Below are 17,713 nucleotides of genomic sequence, written 5' to 3' on the forward strand. Positions count from 1 at the left end.
AAATCTGATAGTTCTGGATATCTGTAATAACAATTCCTCATACTGTATTCGGAATTCTATTTATTCATATAGATTAGAAAGCAAAAGACTAGATTTCAACTTGCTAGAAGAAGAAATGAAAGATGCCTGTTTCTCAAGCATCCTGGAGTGGTTTCTTAAGAAATAAAACTTCATGACACACTGGTACCAAGGACACACTGGCACCAAGGATCAGAGAACTCAATGTCTCCTAACTGGGGTTGCTATTGGTTTCCAAAGAGGAGGGGGGCTGGGCTGGGAGCAAAACCTATAAATGTCTGTTTGCACAAATGAAATCTAGAAGCACACATAGATGCCAGAAGGTATTTTTTAAATATTGGTACTTTCCAACTGAAAGGTGGGCATAGCTGCTTATGAATTCCTTAAGCATTTGCTTAAGGAATATGGTGTCGGCTTTGCAGTCAGAAATACTCTACTGAGATCCATTGTTCCACCTACTGTGGGGAGTGGAAGAATCCTGTCTCTGCAGTTCCACTCATCAGCAGTAACCCTCATTAGTGCATATGCACCAACACTGTCATCCACTCCAGAAGTGCAAGACAAATTCTATGACGATCTGGCAGCTACTATCAAAAAAGTCCCTGAAAGAGAGGCACTGTTCATTCTTGGAGACTTTAACGCTAGAGTTGGTGCTGATCATAATTCTTGGCCCACTTGTCTAGGCCGTTTTGGCATTGGAAAGATGAATGAAAATGGCCAACGCTTGCTGGAGCTTTGCTGCCATTATGGTCTTTGCGTCAGCAACACATTCTTTAACACGAAGCTGCAACACAGAGTTTCCTGGAGACATCCAAGATCCAAACATTGGCATCAGCTCAATCTAATCCTCACTAGACATTCCAGCCTTCCTAGTATTACGATCACACGCAGTTACCAGAGTGCTGATTGTGATACTGATCACTCCCTGGTGTGTAGTAGAGTAAAACTGCGAACAAAGAGAGTATATCACACGAAAAAGGAAGACCACGTATTGACATCAGCAAGACTCGCGATCAAAGAAAAGTGAAGGAATTTGCCCAAGCACTTGAGGAAGCCCTTCCAGATCCGGTTAATGCAAATGCACCTGAACGACGGGAACACTTCAAGAACACTGTCTATAACACCGCCTTGTCCACCTTTGGCAAGAAGACCCAAAAGATGGCTGACTGGTTCGAAGTCCATTCAGAGGAGTTAATGCCAGCCATCGAGGTTAAGAGAAGAGCTCTAGCAGCATACAAAGCCTGTCCTAGCGAGTACAACTTGCAAGCTCTTCGAGCTGCTCACAGTCAAGTCCAACAGGCTGCTAGGAGATGCTCCAACGACTATTGGCTCCAGCTCTGCTCTCATATACAGTTAGCAGCAGACACAGGTAACATCAAAAGAATGTATGACGGTATCAAGCAGGCCTTAGGTCCTATACAGAAGAAATCTGCTCCCTTGAAGTCTGCTACAGGCGTGCTCATCCAGGACCGAGCACAGCAGATGGAACGCTGGGTACAGCACTACTCTGAGCTATATTCCAGAGAGAATGTAGTAACCAAAGAAGCATTAAATAACATTGAGTGCCTGCCTGTCTTGAAAGAGCTGGACAGCGAACCAACCATAGCAGAAATAAAAGCGGCCTTGGACTCCCTCGCCTCTGGCAAGGCACCTGGAAAGGATAACATCCCTGCTGAAGTGCTGAAATGCTGTAAGGAGATCATCACCACCGAATGAAGTCTTTTGTCTCTGCTGGAGGGAAGGTGGAGTACCACAGGACATGAAGGATGCAAACATCGTCACATTGTACAAGAACAAAGGAGACAGGGGCAACTGCAATAACTACTGTGGCATCTCTCTCCTTAGCGTTGTAGGGAAGCTGCTTGCCCGTGTTGTGCTGAAGAGGCTCCAGGTGCTTGCAGACAGAGTCTATCCAGAATCACAGTGCGGTTTTCGAGCTAATAGATCCACCACTGACATGGTATTCTCCCTCCAACAGCTGCAGGAGAAATGCAAGGAACAACAACAGCCACTCTTAGTGGCCTTCATAGACCTTACAAAAGCATTTGATCTGGTTAGCAGGGATGGCCTTTTTAAAATACTTCCCAAGATTGGATGTCCACCTCGTCTCCTCAACATCATCAGATCTTTCCATGAGGGAATGAAAGGCACTGTAGTTTTTGACAGCTCAACATCAGACCCCTTTGACATCCAAAGCAGAGTGAAACAGGGCTGTGTCCTCGCACCAACACTTTTTGGGATCTTTTTTGCTGTCATGCTGAAGCATGCCTTTGGAACTGCAACAGAAGGTGTCTATCTCCGGACTAGATCAGACGGAAAGCTCTTCAATCTCTCTAGATTGAGAGTGAAGACCAAAGTCCAACTGAAATGCATGCGGGACTTCCTCTTCGCAGATGATGCAGCCATTGTTGCCCACTCTGCTGAAGACCTCCAACAACTCATGAATCGTTTCAGCAAGGCCTGCCAAGACTTTGGACTAACAATCAGCCTGAAGAAAACACAAGTCATGGGCCAGGGCGTGGACTCACCTCCTTCTATTACCATCTCTACACAAGAATTGGAGGTTGTTCATGACTTTGTGTACCTTGGCTCAACCATCTCTGACACCCTCTCGCTGGATGTCGAGCTGGATAAATGCATTGGCAAAGCAGCCACCATGTTCTCTAGACTCACAAAGAGAGTATGGCTCAATAAGAAGCTGACGAAACATACAAAGATCCAGGTCTATAGAGCCCGTGTCCTAAGCACACTCCTGTAATGCAGTGAGTCCTGGACCCTTTGTGCACGGCAGGAGAGGAAGCTGAACACGTTCCATATGCATTGCCTCCGACTGATTTTTGGTATCACCTGGCAGGACAAAGTCCCAAACAGAGTAGTCCTAGAACGAGCTGGAATTTTCAGCATGCATACATTACTGAAACAGCGACGTCTACGTTGGCTTGGGCACAACGTGAGAATGGCTGATGGTCGGATTCCAAAGGATCTCCTGTATGGAGAATTAGTGCAGGGAAATCGCCCCAGAGGGAGACCACAGCTGCGATACAAGGACATCTGCAAGCGAGATCTGAAGGCCTTAGGAATAGACCTCAACAGATGGGAAACCTTGACATCTGAGCGTTCAGCCTGGAGGCAGGCACTGCATCACGGCCTCTCCCAATTTGAAGAGACCCTTGCCCAGCAGGCTGAGGCAAAGAGGAAGTCACAAAAGCAGCAAAACCAGGGAGCTGGACAGGGGACAGACTGGATTTGTCTTCAGTGCGGAAGGGATTGTCACTCTCGAATTGGCCTCCTCAGCCACACTAGACGCTGTTCCAGGTCCTCCATACAGAGCACGTTACCATAGTCTTTCGAGACTGAAGGATGCCTAACTAACTAAAGCATTTGCTATTGGGATATGATCTGGCTCCAGCCTGTACTGTAGCAGTTTTCTCTGTGTCCTTTCCCCAGTATTCAACTTACCCTTACATTCTCTAGATCTCATTTTATATTGTTTACTTAATACAGTTAGGAGAAATATCTAGGATTAGTAGAATCATATATTAATATGTTATACATCAAGGGCAATCTTAGACTAGATTTAGGACCCTTCAGAATATATCAAGCAGGAGTATAAGGTTTTATTTTATATAGACAGATCTTTTAAGGTAAGAGATATGGTGTCTCTGTGCATGCATGAGTGATTTTCATTGGAAGGGTTCATGTTTTGCTGTAGCAAAATTAGATACTGATCTTCTTTGGTTAGAGTCTGCAGGCACGGTGAACTCTGTGTTTAGTAAAATAAGTTGGCCCTTGGGGAAGGCTGTGGGAATGCTCCCTGCACCCACTGAAGCTGCTCCTACTGAGAGGAGAGGGAAAGGGAAAGCCTACACCTTTTATTATGAGCCCCCCAAATAAAATCTGTCACAACTGCCTTGTTCAGCACTGACACTATGAAAGAGCAGCAGGCAGCAATACAAGGGGTGTGTGCCTCAGACAAGGAGGTGGAAGAGAAGCCTCTGGTTCAAGATGAGACAGATGGGAGTGAACCTCAAACATGTCCCAGTGATGTTTTCGTGCAGTAATGTCTTCGTCCTCCAGGGCAGCCAGGGCTAGGGGCCAAAAAAGATGAAGGATGAACTTTTCTCCCAAAGAGCTGATGTGCCAGAGAAGGAGAAGGATAGCAGCAGCACTCAAACTGACTCCGTCAGCTTGGGCAGAAGCAATGCTGTGGCTTTTGTGGTTGGGAAAGAGATTTATGAAGGGCACCAGATGCTGACTTCCATATTCATACCCTTCAGCTCCATCATATTCAATGGAAGGTTTACCATTATTCCCAGCAAATCTCACCTGTGCAAAGCAGCATTGTGGTTGGTGGGAACTCCTCTTCAAGTACATACACATCTGATGTTGGTGTGGGGAAACATTGAGGAGACTCAAGTGGGCACTATTTCAGAAGCATGTGACACTGAATCACCCCTGCCCCCTCCAGCTGCACTTGCCTCACCAGCTGCCAGAAATAGAAATTATGAGAAATTAGCAATCCCTGTCAGGAACATATAGTCAAAAACTGGAGCTCCTAATAATCTGGAAACATTTTCAGCATTTTGCAAAAGATGCTCACACAGCTAACTGCATAAGGAAGTGCTCAAGTGTGGGCAGGACCTGAGCCACCTTTCCAATAGTAGCATACTTAGCCACCTGAACACTCAGCACAGGGCACTACTGCTGGCAAATGAAGTGGGTACTGTGGGGGCAAGTGGCTTCTTTACTTGAGTCATTCAAAGGCAGAGAGGTTAAACTACCCAGACCAGAGAAGCAGGGAAGTAGATGGCAAATAGCAAAAAGTGGGAGGCAGTAAATGCCAGATTCACATTGCAAGAATATGTTTTAGGCTACCCTGGAGGAGCTTGGAAAGGTGCAGGAAAAGGCGTTTTGCAAATGTAAAAATGCCAGGCTTACTCATTGCTTAGGAGAGATGACTACCCTGGATCACCATCCATTCTCTGTGGTAGAGAACACTGCCATTCTGAATTACCCTTAGCCGCAAGGTAATGCCAGAATTATATTGGGGTGTCAGGCAACTAGTATAGCAGTAGTATATGGCCAGAGCAGAGCTGGTATATTTTACAAGTGATCTCTGGAACAGCCGAAGTGTAAAACATGACTCTTTCTCCCTGACAGGACACTGATGGGAGGTGAAGGCATCAGGGCATCAGGCATAGGGCAACAAACAATATAACTGAGTGGATCAGAAAGGTGGCAGGACATTTTCACTACAGTGACCTGTTGTGGCAGAGGCAAAATAAATGGGGAATGCACCACACCACCTAATCCAGGATATGAAAATTCAATGGAACTCCAATTCCCACCTGCTTTGAAAGAGTGCTGGAGCAGCAAATGGCATTACATGATTTGGCCCTGGAGACTTCCATTAGTGTGGCTGCTCTTCCGGGCAGAGAAGAGTGGAAGATTATGGGACAAGTGATCTATGTCCTCCAAAGTTTTGGGAGTGCAACAAAGGCCCTTAGTGGGGAGACAGCCCTCCTTAGTCAGGTGATCACTATCATCATCACCATCTTAGAACTGCAGAGCAGGAAGGGACCCTATGGATTATTGAGCCCAGTGCAGGACCAAACTCCCAACCTCTGGCTCCACAGCCAGATACCGAAACCACTGAGCTATCCAGCAGTTCCCGGGATTGATTAGCATGATGGAGGGCATAATGACGGGGCCATCTAGGTGGAGGGGTTGCATTCCATAGAGGGAGAACAACAATTTTTTTCGGCCTGAAGTGGTGGTTCTGGCCAGCAAACTAGAACCTGCTTTACTACAGGTTTGCCTCCTTAATTAAGCAACAGGCGATGGATATTAAGCAGCAGCAAAAGGGTAATGCCAGCCAACTCTTTATCACGCACAGCAGCAGCTAGTTAACATGGTCCGGCTAACACCAAGTGCTCACACAGAGCAGAAAGAAACCAGCAATATTCATGGCATCCCAAAAAGCAGTACCATCAGTTATATTCTAGAGTCCACACCTTTCACCCTTGCAACAACAGGGTAAACTCTATGGGATGCTGTCTTGATAAGCACGGCAGGGGGCCTGTCCTCCAGAGATAGCAACACAGAGGAAGGGCATGGCAGAGGGAGAGACATACATGCAGGAGCCCTGCAAGCCAAAAGGGATTGGTCCCTTGTCTTACTGGGCTGAGAAGGAGTCTGTCTGGGGAGGTCTGGCCAAGGTGGCAGTGGGACCTCTTGCCCACCAACTACTGTGCCCAATGAGAGTGTTCTCTCGGGCAGGGGGCACTGTCAGTTCACACTGCTCTTGCCTAAAATCTGGGTCTGTAGGAAAACTTATTTTCCTTAAGGTCAACCTACTATTGCTCAGCTTCCCTGAAGCCCCCTTTAAGTGGGAATGGCAGTTCCATCAGAGAACAGTAGCATTTTCTGTCTAAGGTAATGGTAAATAACACTCCCTTGCAAGCAACTCTCCATGCAACGTGTTTGTCCTGTCTCTTTTTTCCTACCTGACTTCACTTCTGGTGTCATGGACTAGCTAGGATAGATTAACCCAGTGGACAAACCAAGGAAGCACCGCATCCATCTCTTTTATTCTTACAGTTGCACAGAGACACCATTTACTCACTTAGGACCAGAATTTAAAATTTTAAAATGTTCCAGCCATGGTTTCCCACTTATTCCTGCATACACCTTCAACCTATCATCCCATTCAAGAATCTGTGGGCTGTGTAGGTGGCACCCCACCTACACCATCCACAAAGGAGTTCCCAGTACAGCTGAATAGCCCAGTGGTTTAGGTATCTGGCTGTGGAGCCAGAGATTGGGAGTTCAATTCCCCGCTGTGCCTCAACAGGGGCTGGACTTGATTTATAGAGTCCCTTCTGGATCAGCAGTTCTAAGGTTGTTGTTGTTGTTGTTGTTGTTGTTGTTGTTGTTGTTGTTGTTGTTGTTGTTGTTGTTGTTGAGATGTGCTGGAAACCTATGAAGCTAGTTGCCACCTTCTATATTTTTTAATCAGCTGCTAGTCTTTGCCCTCGTTTCTTTCTCTTAAGAATTGGGAGGTGAGGGGTAACAATTACTGGGGAAAACATTACATACAAGCAACTAGTTGTCTGTACTCAACACCCTCCAAGCTTTGACACATGTCTGGAAACACCAGCCGACTGCAGTTCACTGTCAAACATCCTGTCAAATCTAGAGTGGTTGCCCTGTTAGCATGTGAAATAACTCCTGGAAATTACTTTTAACAGACCAGAACTGCTAGTTTTTCTTAGCTCCGGCCTAGAGCAACCCTGTAGCTTGCCCCAGGCCTGTGCTGCTCCAGTCTGAAGGCTGCCAATTCTGTCGAAGAGCGGTTGGTCAGGATGTGGGTTTCGGTGTGGAGAAGGCACTTATCAGGAATGCACCGGCTATGACCACTAATCTAATTTTCAGTCCTGAACCTCAGCCAAATAGAGAACCCACTGACAAGTCAAGCCCATTAAGCTGCAGAGCCACCAAATCCCTCGGTGCTGTTCAGTTATGATAATCAGCAACAACAAATCACCTTTACTAAAGGACGGTTATGAGTGGTGTTGCTTGTTGGCTGACGGCCAACACTTTTTACAAGCCTAGGCGCTTTTAATAGCTGACAGAATACATGCGGGAAAGCAGACAACTGGAAGGCATTAAAAGCACTAATGTCTTCATCAAAACTGCAGCAGAAGCTAAGTAAATCACTCAGAGCATCAATTGTTGGTTCGCTTAAAATGTATTCAATGCGCTCGCTCGGTCATTTGAGCCACACAATGTATTAAAGCTCCTAGTGGAAATAATCAAGTTCTCGCTGTCTCCTTTTAGAAAGCACATGATTAAGTGCTAGTTTTTGAGAAAGATGCTCTCAGGCAATCCAAAATAACACCTTACATCATCTCACAAACAAATTTGGGAGAGCAGTGGAGAACAATGGTTAAGAGACTGTACTACATATTGGGCTGCTCATAATTTGACTCTCATTACTGGATTCCCTTAGGCAAGTCACTTTCTCTGAGCTGCCCATCTACGATAAGGGATGCTAATGCCAACCCAGCACTGCCTGGATAGCTCAGTGAGTTAGATACCTGGCCATGGAGCCAGAGGTTGGGAGTTCAATTTCCCATCGTGCATCCCAGAAGACCTAGCCTGTGCAAGCCTTGGGCAATTTGCAAAATCCCAGGATGTCCCCAGAAGAAGGAAATAGTAAACCACTTCTGAATATTCTCTACCTGGAAAACCCTTAAAAGGTCTCTGTAAGTCAAAATCGACTTGACAGCACATGATTATTATTAACGCCAACCTGCACTACAATCTCTTGCAATATTATCTGCTTTCAGCATTCAAAAGCACTACACAGATATTAATGTATAATAATAAATGTAATAAAATAACAAACACCAAAAGAAACTAGGTTAGTTGAAGAAATCTGGGTGGTTTCTAGGTATGATGTGACATAGGTCAGGGACTACAACTGATGGAGTAGTAAGGTTATAAAAATGTAGGAAAACAGTACAGGTAGGTGACGTGGAACACAGTTTAACTTGAACAGATGAAGAAATGAAACTTCTAGAAAGTAGAAGGAGGTTTCTGTATGTGATGGGGGTCCCATAGCTTCAGGCTGTTGTGTGCCCTTGATACAGCAAACATTCATGACAGAAGAGAGGAGAGCCTGGGAACATTTGTTTTTAAAATTAGAACTTCCAGAATCACCTTGCCAGATTGGACTTGGGCACCTACTATCTACTTCCCTGTAAGACTGTTATTTATATGGCAGATTTTTTGCATTACTTCTGCAGAAAATGTTTATATCAACTATTTTTATCCCAATTTTCAGTCAAAAGACCACCACTCCCTCACACAATACATACACGCATATACAAACAAAGCAAGTAATAAAATAATAAACATTTTTTAAAACAGACTACAAAAACTCCAGTTATAAAACCAAAATGGAGGACCCAAGTCAAGATGACATGCAATCCAAAGGCCTTCAGAAGTACAGCCACAGCTTTATTGCTACTCATGAGCAAAATCTCTGTGGATTAGACTGTGAAAGTAAGACCAAGCTCAACTCCACACGGAGCCATATGATTTGTTGGATGACCTGGGAGCAATCATCATCTCTGTGCCTAACCTACCTGGCAGAGTTGTTACTAGGAGAAAATAAAACATCCTCAACAGTGCAGAAAAAGCAACACATACACAGAATTAGTGAAGCAATCCAGAAAGACTAGTTGCTGCACCACTGCTATAGGGGAACAAAAAGGAAGACTTCCTTGGAGGACATTGAGCAAGTGCATAAGGAGGACAGAGGTCCTTGAGATATCCTGAACCCAAGATAATTCCCACCTGCCTAACAAAGAGAAATGCTTGGAGATAAAAGAAGTTACTACATAGCGCATTTGCTTTGGTATGCTGAAGCTCAAAGGTATATAATATAATTTCTAAGAATTACTAGCATTAGTACTTTTAATTCTAACTACCTAGCTGAAAAGGTATAGCTGTTTATGCCAATAAGAAGTGCCTGTATAAACCTGTACATAAATGTGAGAAGGTGTGTGATGCAAACACCTCTCAGCTACAGAACAATAAATATTTCAACAAATTCTACTGGATTTATTTTCTTTTTCTTTTTTTAAACTACTTCACTGTGTTCCTCAGAAATCAAAAAAAATGTCATGAACATTTCATTTCTTCTTGAGCAGGCAAAACAAAGGAAATAGATACAAAACAGCTTCGTTTCAATAGGAAATGCCCTCATTTTATATTTCTTTGAAAGGACTCTGTGATACATGAAGTATTTTTGATGTTGTGTTAAAGAGTGGGAGAAGAATCAAATCCTTCAAGTAAAATTTAATAAACCAGGAAACCTGATCCAAATACCACATAATAAATTAGTTAAGAAGCCACTAGGAAAAAAGCCAACATCCCCATCTCCCTCAGTAATACATTCTAGTTTACCAAGGCAATGATAGCAAAATCAGCCACAATTATGTTAAATATTTATTGCTAAATCCATTAATATTTTCCCTAGATAATAGAGCACTAAGACAAAACCTTCAGAGGAAAGCAAGACACAAAAACATAGCTTAGAGCTCCCTCTGTCGTTCCTTGGAAGAATTTCATTTTTGGTCTATAAATATCAGTTCCAAGGTTTTTTAAACATGCATTTCAGAAACAAGTTTGCACTTGACAACAACTAGTCTAATAAGAAATATTAAGTCCTTTCTGTATTAAGGCACACTTAATTCTTATCAGTCATGGACATTATTTCTGTGCACGGAGCAGAATCACTTACAAAGCCATTTCAAACTGTTCAAGCCACTTCTTCTTCAGATCTTTGGTTTTGCAGTAGAGTTCAAGACCATTTTGTCCTTGTATGTGGATGAGGTAGAAGCCGTAAGACCACTGTTTAAATGACAAGGCAGTTCAAATGTTATCTATCAAGAATTTACAGACAGCAGAGTGGCAAAACCTTTGGAATGATACTTTGTTTACTTCCAGGTCACCAAGGATGAGTAAGAGGTAGCCATAACCAGCATTTACATAGAACTTCAGAATGTTCATAGAGCTTCAGAGGCATTCTAATCCCTTTACTAACATTAAACAAAACATAAAAATTCATCACTGTACTACTTCAGACATCCACTGGAGGAAGGTGTAATTTTCTGATAAGTAAGGATGGACTCTCTGGGTGTTTTTGTTTGTTTGTTTTTTATTATTCTTTTGGTTTTTTTGGATTCCCAATTCCTGGAATTCTCCAAGAATTCATTCTTTTTCCTTAGGGAACTTTTTATTAGAGGTTTCCATGTTTATGCTTTAGGATTCCAGAATTCTCCAAGAATTCCCCAAGCAAAATGCACACGCATATCTATGGATGTCTACATTTAACTCATCTGGACAGGGCCTACATTCAAAATTGTGTCACCTTTATTTCCGGTTGTAAGTGTATTGTTGTTTTTAAAGAAAGTTGCTGCAATGCTTCCTGGAAGTTGTAATTCTTCAGAAGTCACCTTTATAGAGCCTAATGGACAGCAAGACTACAACATCCAGCTAAATAGTTTTCCCATTATCTGCCCTACTCTATGGGAAACCTGTGCATGAATAAAACTGGAGATGAACATCTGCAAGACTCTTAAATACTATCAAGTTCTATTATATGTTTACCTTTTTATTTTCTTTATCTGTGGTGGGATTATTCATTATTTTGTACTCTTGAAGATCAATTATGTCCTTCATTTCATAATTATCACCTCGTCGTTTGCATACAATTACAGCCAGGTCAAATAAGAAGATATGTCTGCAGGGGGGAAAATTACAGGATTCAAAAACTTGAATTTGCAAAGCTAAATGCTATCATAGAAAGCTCTGCTTAGACAACACCTCCATTTTCCAAAAACATTAAAATGAAACTTTAAGCTTGAATTTAAACGTATGTTTCAAATTTTGAAATATAGATTGCAAGTCCTCTATAGCACAATCTTCTATGTATTTGGTAGAAGCAAGTTCCACTGTGTTCAACAAGATGTGCTTCTCAGTAAGTGTGTTGAGAACTGTAGATGACAGGCAGTCACATGATGGTTTGAGTTTTTGCAATAATTCAAATATCAAATACCATTAGATGCCAGCTATTTAATATCTCCCATCTTCCAACGGCTGTTGTCAAACTTCCAGTATCATCATACATCAGATGTTAAATGTCACCACTTATCAACTGTTAAATGCAGTCAAATAATAAATGCTGTTGCTGTGCACCAATTACCAAGTTGCAAGAAGGAACGGTAACAGCAAAGGCAGAATTAATAAAGACTAATGCGAATAAAGGCAGTAGTTACTTCAAACAAAAGAAACTTCAGCAATGTGCACTGCATGATCATCCTATGTGCTTTGTCAAAGAAACTGAGTAGATCACCATCATTCAGAAAAGGGCATTCTCCTCTCTATCTCCACTGCTCTTTTAGAGAAAACTTCAGTCCATTTCACTACTGCACCTTTTGCTATTAAAAAAAAGCCCTACAAAAACCAAATACATTTCAGTTTTATTCCAAATGTGGTGGTTATAATATACTCAAGTGTTTTTCTGGTATGTTTCATGACCGTTTATTTAATATAAATTGTAACACCTTACGATAAAAAATAGAAACAAACCCAAGGTCTTCTCACCTATCTTGCCTTGCCCGTTTGTCCAGGGTTGTTATCCTGATTTCACCATCCCCTTGTGGTCTTCCATACAGTAAAAGGGATTGGTTCTGAAAAAGGTAAGAAGTGCATTAATTGTATTAATAGGCAGCAGATCCTCTCTGTTCCTTGGAGGAGCCCTTGGCAGAAGCTGGAGCAACCAAGGGTTCAGCTACTGAAAAGGAAAGGCAGCTGCAGACGGCACATTAAAAACTCAGGATCTGCAGCCTCTTTGCTGTGCTTCATGGCTATCTTCACAAGGGAGCTATTAGATATTGTGACAAGCCACAACATGGGGGTCCGCAGGTGCCACCTTCTTCCTTCCTGTTCAATACTGCCTTACTCATCTCTACCTCCCTAAAGCTTTCAAGGCAATTGGGAGCCTCAACTTTCTGCATACAAAAAGAATGAGACAGCAACCAAAAGAGGACTGATGGGCAATCACACAAAATGTGAAGACAGTGAATCATTACAAGCTGCATGTCAGGCTGACAGTCCTGTCGTAAGCCCTGCATTCATATTATGGCTCTCTCCAATCTGGGTGAGAGTTTCAGGTGCCTGAACCCATGAAGTTGCTTTATGCCCATCCAAACCACAGATCCACCTGGCTTGGTGTTGTCTGCAACAGCCCACATGGCTTCAAAAAGGAGCCTTCTCCTAACTCTTGAGCCAGAGCTGGTACTGGGAACTTTGAGTTTGCAAAGAATGTACTCAACCAGTGAATTAGATATCATAGGGCCCAAACATCGCAGGTACATTAAAATGGCTGAGTCTCAAAATATGCTTTTCCTCAGGTTCACTGATAGAGTTCACTTTTATGCTGTAAAGCAGAGGTAAGCAATCTGGAGCCCACCAAACCTATCTTGCCCTTCCCAATCTCTCTTATTCTGGACAAAAGAAGGTGTATTGACTTAACAGGGCACAGGGCCTCTTACGCCATTTAACATCTAAAGCTATCTCTCTCTTTTTTTTTCCTCCCTGAAGTAGATTTCTAGCTGCATTCATTGAAGGTTGGGGGGGGGGAGAAATGTATTGTTTTATTTCACTTTGTTTTGCATTTTAGGTTGCCTGTACAACCCCTAGAGAGTCACAGAATTGGCTCCCGGATGTTCCCACATTGGCCAACCTGCCGTGAAGCAACTTTATACCGTCTTACGTGGTTGTATACTAAGAATTTATAAACGAAGACCAAGCAATCCAGCTATGTGGATCCGCCTGGACTTGAATTCCCATTCCTGCGGTCATGAAGATCAGCCACTCCAGATTCCAGACTAGTAAAAAGAGACAGTAAAAATCACCCTTCCCTGTCTCCCCATAGTTTTCTATGTGTCATCACACAAATATGCAAGCAGCTCACTGTGCTTCAACCTGATAAAACTGTAATATGCACCTACAAGTCAAGAGTGGGTGACAGTCAGGCTCTTTCCTTGCTTGTATGGCTCTCTAGCCTTGGGCTAGGTATTTCTGTCCACTAGACATCCTTTTCTTTTTCTAACCTTTCTGTCAGAGAGCCATTCCTTCAGGCCTTCAGCTTCCCAAATTACTCAACTCCTGCTTCCTAGAATGCTATATTCTAGTATTTCCTAGCTCTGCCACAGACTGCCAATTGGCTCTTCCTCCAAACAAGCAAACCTGTGGATCCGCTCACACATTTCACCTTGACTCTGGTCTCAGATGTTGCACCTACCAGATCTCCATGCCTTCACAATGGTCAAAAAGAAACATACCAAATTCTCTATTGACGACTGGAACTGTTTAATTTCACGGAGAGTTTCATTATCTCGCTTCACTTCATTCACATATTGTGCCAAATCCTAAAACACAAAACAAAGAAGGAAATCATGAGCTAAATGCAGGGCTTAGGAAAGTTGGGTTTTTTTCTGCTTCAGGTTCCAATATTCTCCAGCCAACACAGGGTCCAAAAAACATAATAACTTTGTAAAGGTCTACATAAGTATTTATGCTTGATTAAGATCACTGGGGTCCATTTCCTATGCTACAGTACAAGCAATTATATGTTAAAATTAATAGCATGTAATACAGACATAGCCAGAACTTGGGAAAGTCAATTTTTCTGGAGCATAATTCCCAAATTCCAGCATCCAGTTCAGCCAAATACCATGCTATCTGGGAAATTCTGGAATTTACTATAGAGAAACATAACATTTCCAAGTTCTAATCAGTGGAATGGCTTTAAAAAGGTATCTTGCCCTCACATGAATGAAATGCTTATCAGGCCAAGCACATTTCCTTGCGTAACCTTTCTGTGTGAAATGGGGTGGGTGGGAGATGTTTAGCACAGTCTCCTCACACACTGTGGGGAGGGGGGAAGACACTGCACAGTAAAGTTTTAACACAAAAGTGTTTTTATCATTTTGTATGAATAAACTGTCTCTTCAGCTGAAATCCGGCAGTAAGTCACAACTAGTGTGTAGACTCATTGAATTAATGGAGCTTACAAAGATGTTGACTCATCAAATCCTCACTGATTCCATGAGTTTATTCTAGTTGAGCTTTACTGCTAGATTTCAGCCATTGTCTGCTAAAATAGCTTAAAAGATAGGTAGCTCATTGTCCTAACAGTGGATGTCTCAACTTGAATTATCAAGGTGTTCCACTCCTCCTCTGCATGTAGGGAATAAGCTTCCCCAAAAGACAGAAGGCTTGAGAACATTACAATCTGATCTCTACCTATTTTCATTCGCAATTACACAACAATTTTTTTTTAAAAAAAACACTTTTTGGCTCTCAGCCGTGAAAAACACATACTTTTCTCTGCAGATAAGTAAAAATATGGTGAGCAGAAAATGGAAACAAAGGGACAAGTGTTGAACATCACCAGGCTTTCATTTTCCCCTAGAACAAGCCTCATTATCTTACATGAGAATGACTTCACCAACCCAGCTGGCAATCCCACTTACCTTCATTGCATCAAGTGCCAGTTTTAGATTTGCCTTCTCAGTTGGATCATTGGTGTGTTTTACCAGCTCCTGTATTGCAGAATATATAGTTACAACAGCATCTGGTATATAAAACAGCTTATACATTTTCAGTCCCACCCATCTTTTTCTCCTTTTGCTCTTGTGACCCTACCAGAAGCATTATTGCTGTATCCGTTTTCTTTCCAGCATGCACCTTTTCCCCACTTTTTCCAGGAATTCCAAGTCCTAAATTTTCTTACCCTACCTTTGCCCCATTGGTAAATGAGAAACTAGTACAGACACCCCCCCACTCACCTGACAAGTTCAGAAGCTTTACAGCCTTCATTGCTACACCAATTTGCATCATTTGAGTCATCCCCCTCCCCAGTAAAAAAAGAAAAGAAACATTTTCACTTTCATGAAAAACAAGACCAGTTTGCCTTAGGAAGAAAACTGATGACCTAAACTGATTATCTGAAAATACATGGAATAAGATGCAAGTGTTGTATTACTTCCACTATTCAGGTCTCTATTAAGAATGCTGCCCCCTTCGGCTGAAGCTGTTGCTCCACCACTATGAAATCTAAGGATCTGAAAAGCAGCTTTCCAGTCTACTCATTTTGAGATTAAAAAATTTTACACATAAGATCCACTGAATCAATTTTTATTTCATAACTTAGGTTGTGCTTTGCAGCAGGCTGTCTTGATTCCAAATTAAAATCAAGTAATTTCTTTACTTTATATTTATGCAGAGGTATATATACTCTCCCTTTATTCAATGCAGTGCACAACAGCAATGTGGCTGAAATTACTGCCTATCTACCAACCATACAGTCTGAATTCCCAATTCCATCCCTCCCCCCAAAAAACCTAAAGAAGACAAAAAATAAAATTAAACAAAATCCCTTTGTTCTTCTAGTTCCACTTCAGAGATAACACCAATCTTACTAAACATATGTTCACGGTTCCCATAAAGTTCCACTAAAAACCGCTGGGTTTGATTCCATAGAACAGAAAGCTGTGACCCACTATTTTACTCATGATCTGCAAAATGGCCTTCTCTGAGGGCTTCAACCATTTACTGTTTCTAGGGGTGTCCCAAACAGCCATTAGCTATAAACCATCAGACATCCCCCACTCACCTGACAGATAGTGAATAGCGCTTCAGAACTACAGCCAGTATAAAAGACTAACACCTGTGCCTTGGGAACTGTCCCCAGACAGGAGTCTTGAGGAACCACCAACAATGGCGATACGATTGCTATTTTGAACTAATGCTGAACCTGGGCTTCTATCCCTCCAGTATGTATAAAAAGGTAAAGGTAAAGGTTCCCCTTGACAATTTTTGTCCAGTTGTGTTCGACTCTAGGGGGCGGTGCTCATCCCCGTTTCCAAGCCATAGAGCCAGCGTTTTGTCCGAAGACAACCTCCATGGTCACATGGCCAGTGCGACTTAGACACGGAATGCTGCTACCTTCCCACCGAGGTGGTCCCTATTGATCTACTTGCATTTGCATGCTTTTGAACCGCTAGGTTGGTGGGAGCTGGGACAAGCGACGGGCGCTCACTCCGTTGCGTGGATTCGATCTTACAACTGCTGGTTTTCTGACCCTGCAGCACAGGCTTCTGCGGTTTAGCCCACAGCGCCACCACGTCCCATCTATGTATAAATGTGCATAAACAGATATTCCAGCTATAGCACACATTTCCATTGCTCTCTTCCCAGAAAAGAGAACTAGCTAAGTTAAATATACACACTAGCTAAGTTAAACACACACACACACACACACACACACACACACACACACACACACAAGTTGTACTATATGGTTTATTTTAAATCTTGCCCAGAGAACTTTCTTGGAATCACAACATTGACAATGGCAGCCTCTGCGCCTTAAGGTGCACTTCACTATGCATGATATCCAGAACTGAACAGAGCACTGCAGAGGCAAAAAGTGGCTTCTGGTAAAGGTAGAAGCTCTTTTTTTAAAAATGACATTTTATAAGCATCAGCAATTCTGACAGTCTAATGGAGTCATATATTTCTTTGCAACCGAACTAATGAGTCCCCCAGCGCAGCTATCAAATGATATTTATAAGGCTCTCTAGCCTCATTATAGAACTAACTGCATAGGAGCCATAAGATCTGTGAGTTTTAATAGAAAACATTCAAAATAAATATGGCTTTATTATAATCCAGCATGGAAACGAATAGCCTAGGAAACAGTTGCTTCTTCTCAAGGTTTACCTACATACAGGAGAGGCATGGCTTAAAAGCATTATCTAGCCTTGATATGGTATCTGGATAAGAATGTGTCCAATTTGAAAAAACAATGGCTAATCATCTAACAGGGCTGAACTGCAGAGGGAATCCTTAAAGAAATGGTCCTTCCCCATGACCAGTAATGATGCTTATTCCCAGTGCTTCATTGCTGACCATTAGGAAGATTTCCCCTGTAATGTCTAGACCTGCAAAGCTGGTCTAGACATTGCAATCATAAAAGTGATGAAGATCACTACAGCATGTTCCCCATCTCCTGCCAGGTGAGTCATTTAATGCCCAGTTAAAGCATTTATAT

The 17,713-nt window shown here is 42.5% G+C and overlaps 1 protein-coding gene across 6 annotated transcripts in view; it reads right to left on the reverse strand.

The window, feature by feature from the left end:
- Positions 1–17,713, reverse strand: part of VAV3 (vav guanine nucleotide exchange factor 3) — a 198,363-nt gene that overhangs the window by 89,758 nt on the left and 90,892 nt on the right. For all 6 annotated transcript variants that reach the window (XM_078391828.1, XM_072998045.2, XM_078391827.1 and 3 more), the window contains exons 11-15: positions 15,132–15,200; positions 13,938–14,024; positions 12,196–12,281; positions 11,200–11,332; positions 10,331–10,440 (exon numbers count right to left, since the gene is read on the reverse strand). In XM_078391828.1, the coding sequence (XP_078247954.1) occupies positions 10,331–10,440; positions 11,200–11,332; positions 12,196–12,281; positions 13,938–14,024; positions 15,132–15,200 (485 nt within the window). The remainder of the gene's footprint in view (positions 1–10,330; positions 10,441–11,199; positions 11,333–12,195; positions 12,282–13,937; positions 14,025–15,131; positions 15,201–17,713) is intronic.

Source organism: Pogona vitticeps, chromosome 4 (genome assembly GCF_051106095.1).
Source record: "Pogona vitticeps strain Pit_001003342236 chromosome 4, PviZW2.1, whole genome shotgun sequence".
Classification (NCBI taxonomy): domain Eukaryota; kingdom Metazoa; phylum Chordata; class Lepidosauria; order Squamata; family Agamidae; genus Pogona; species Pogona vitticeps.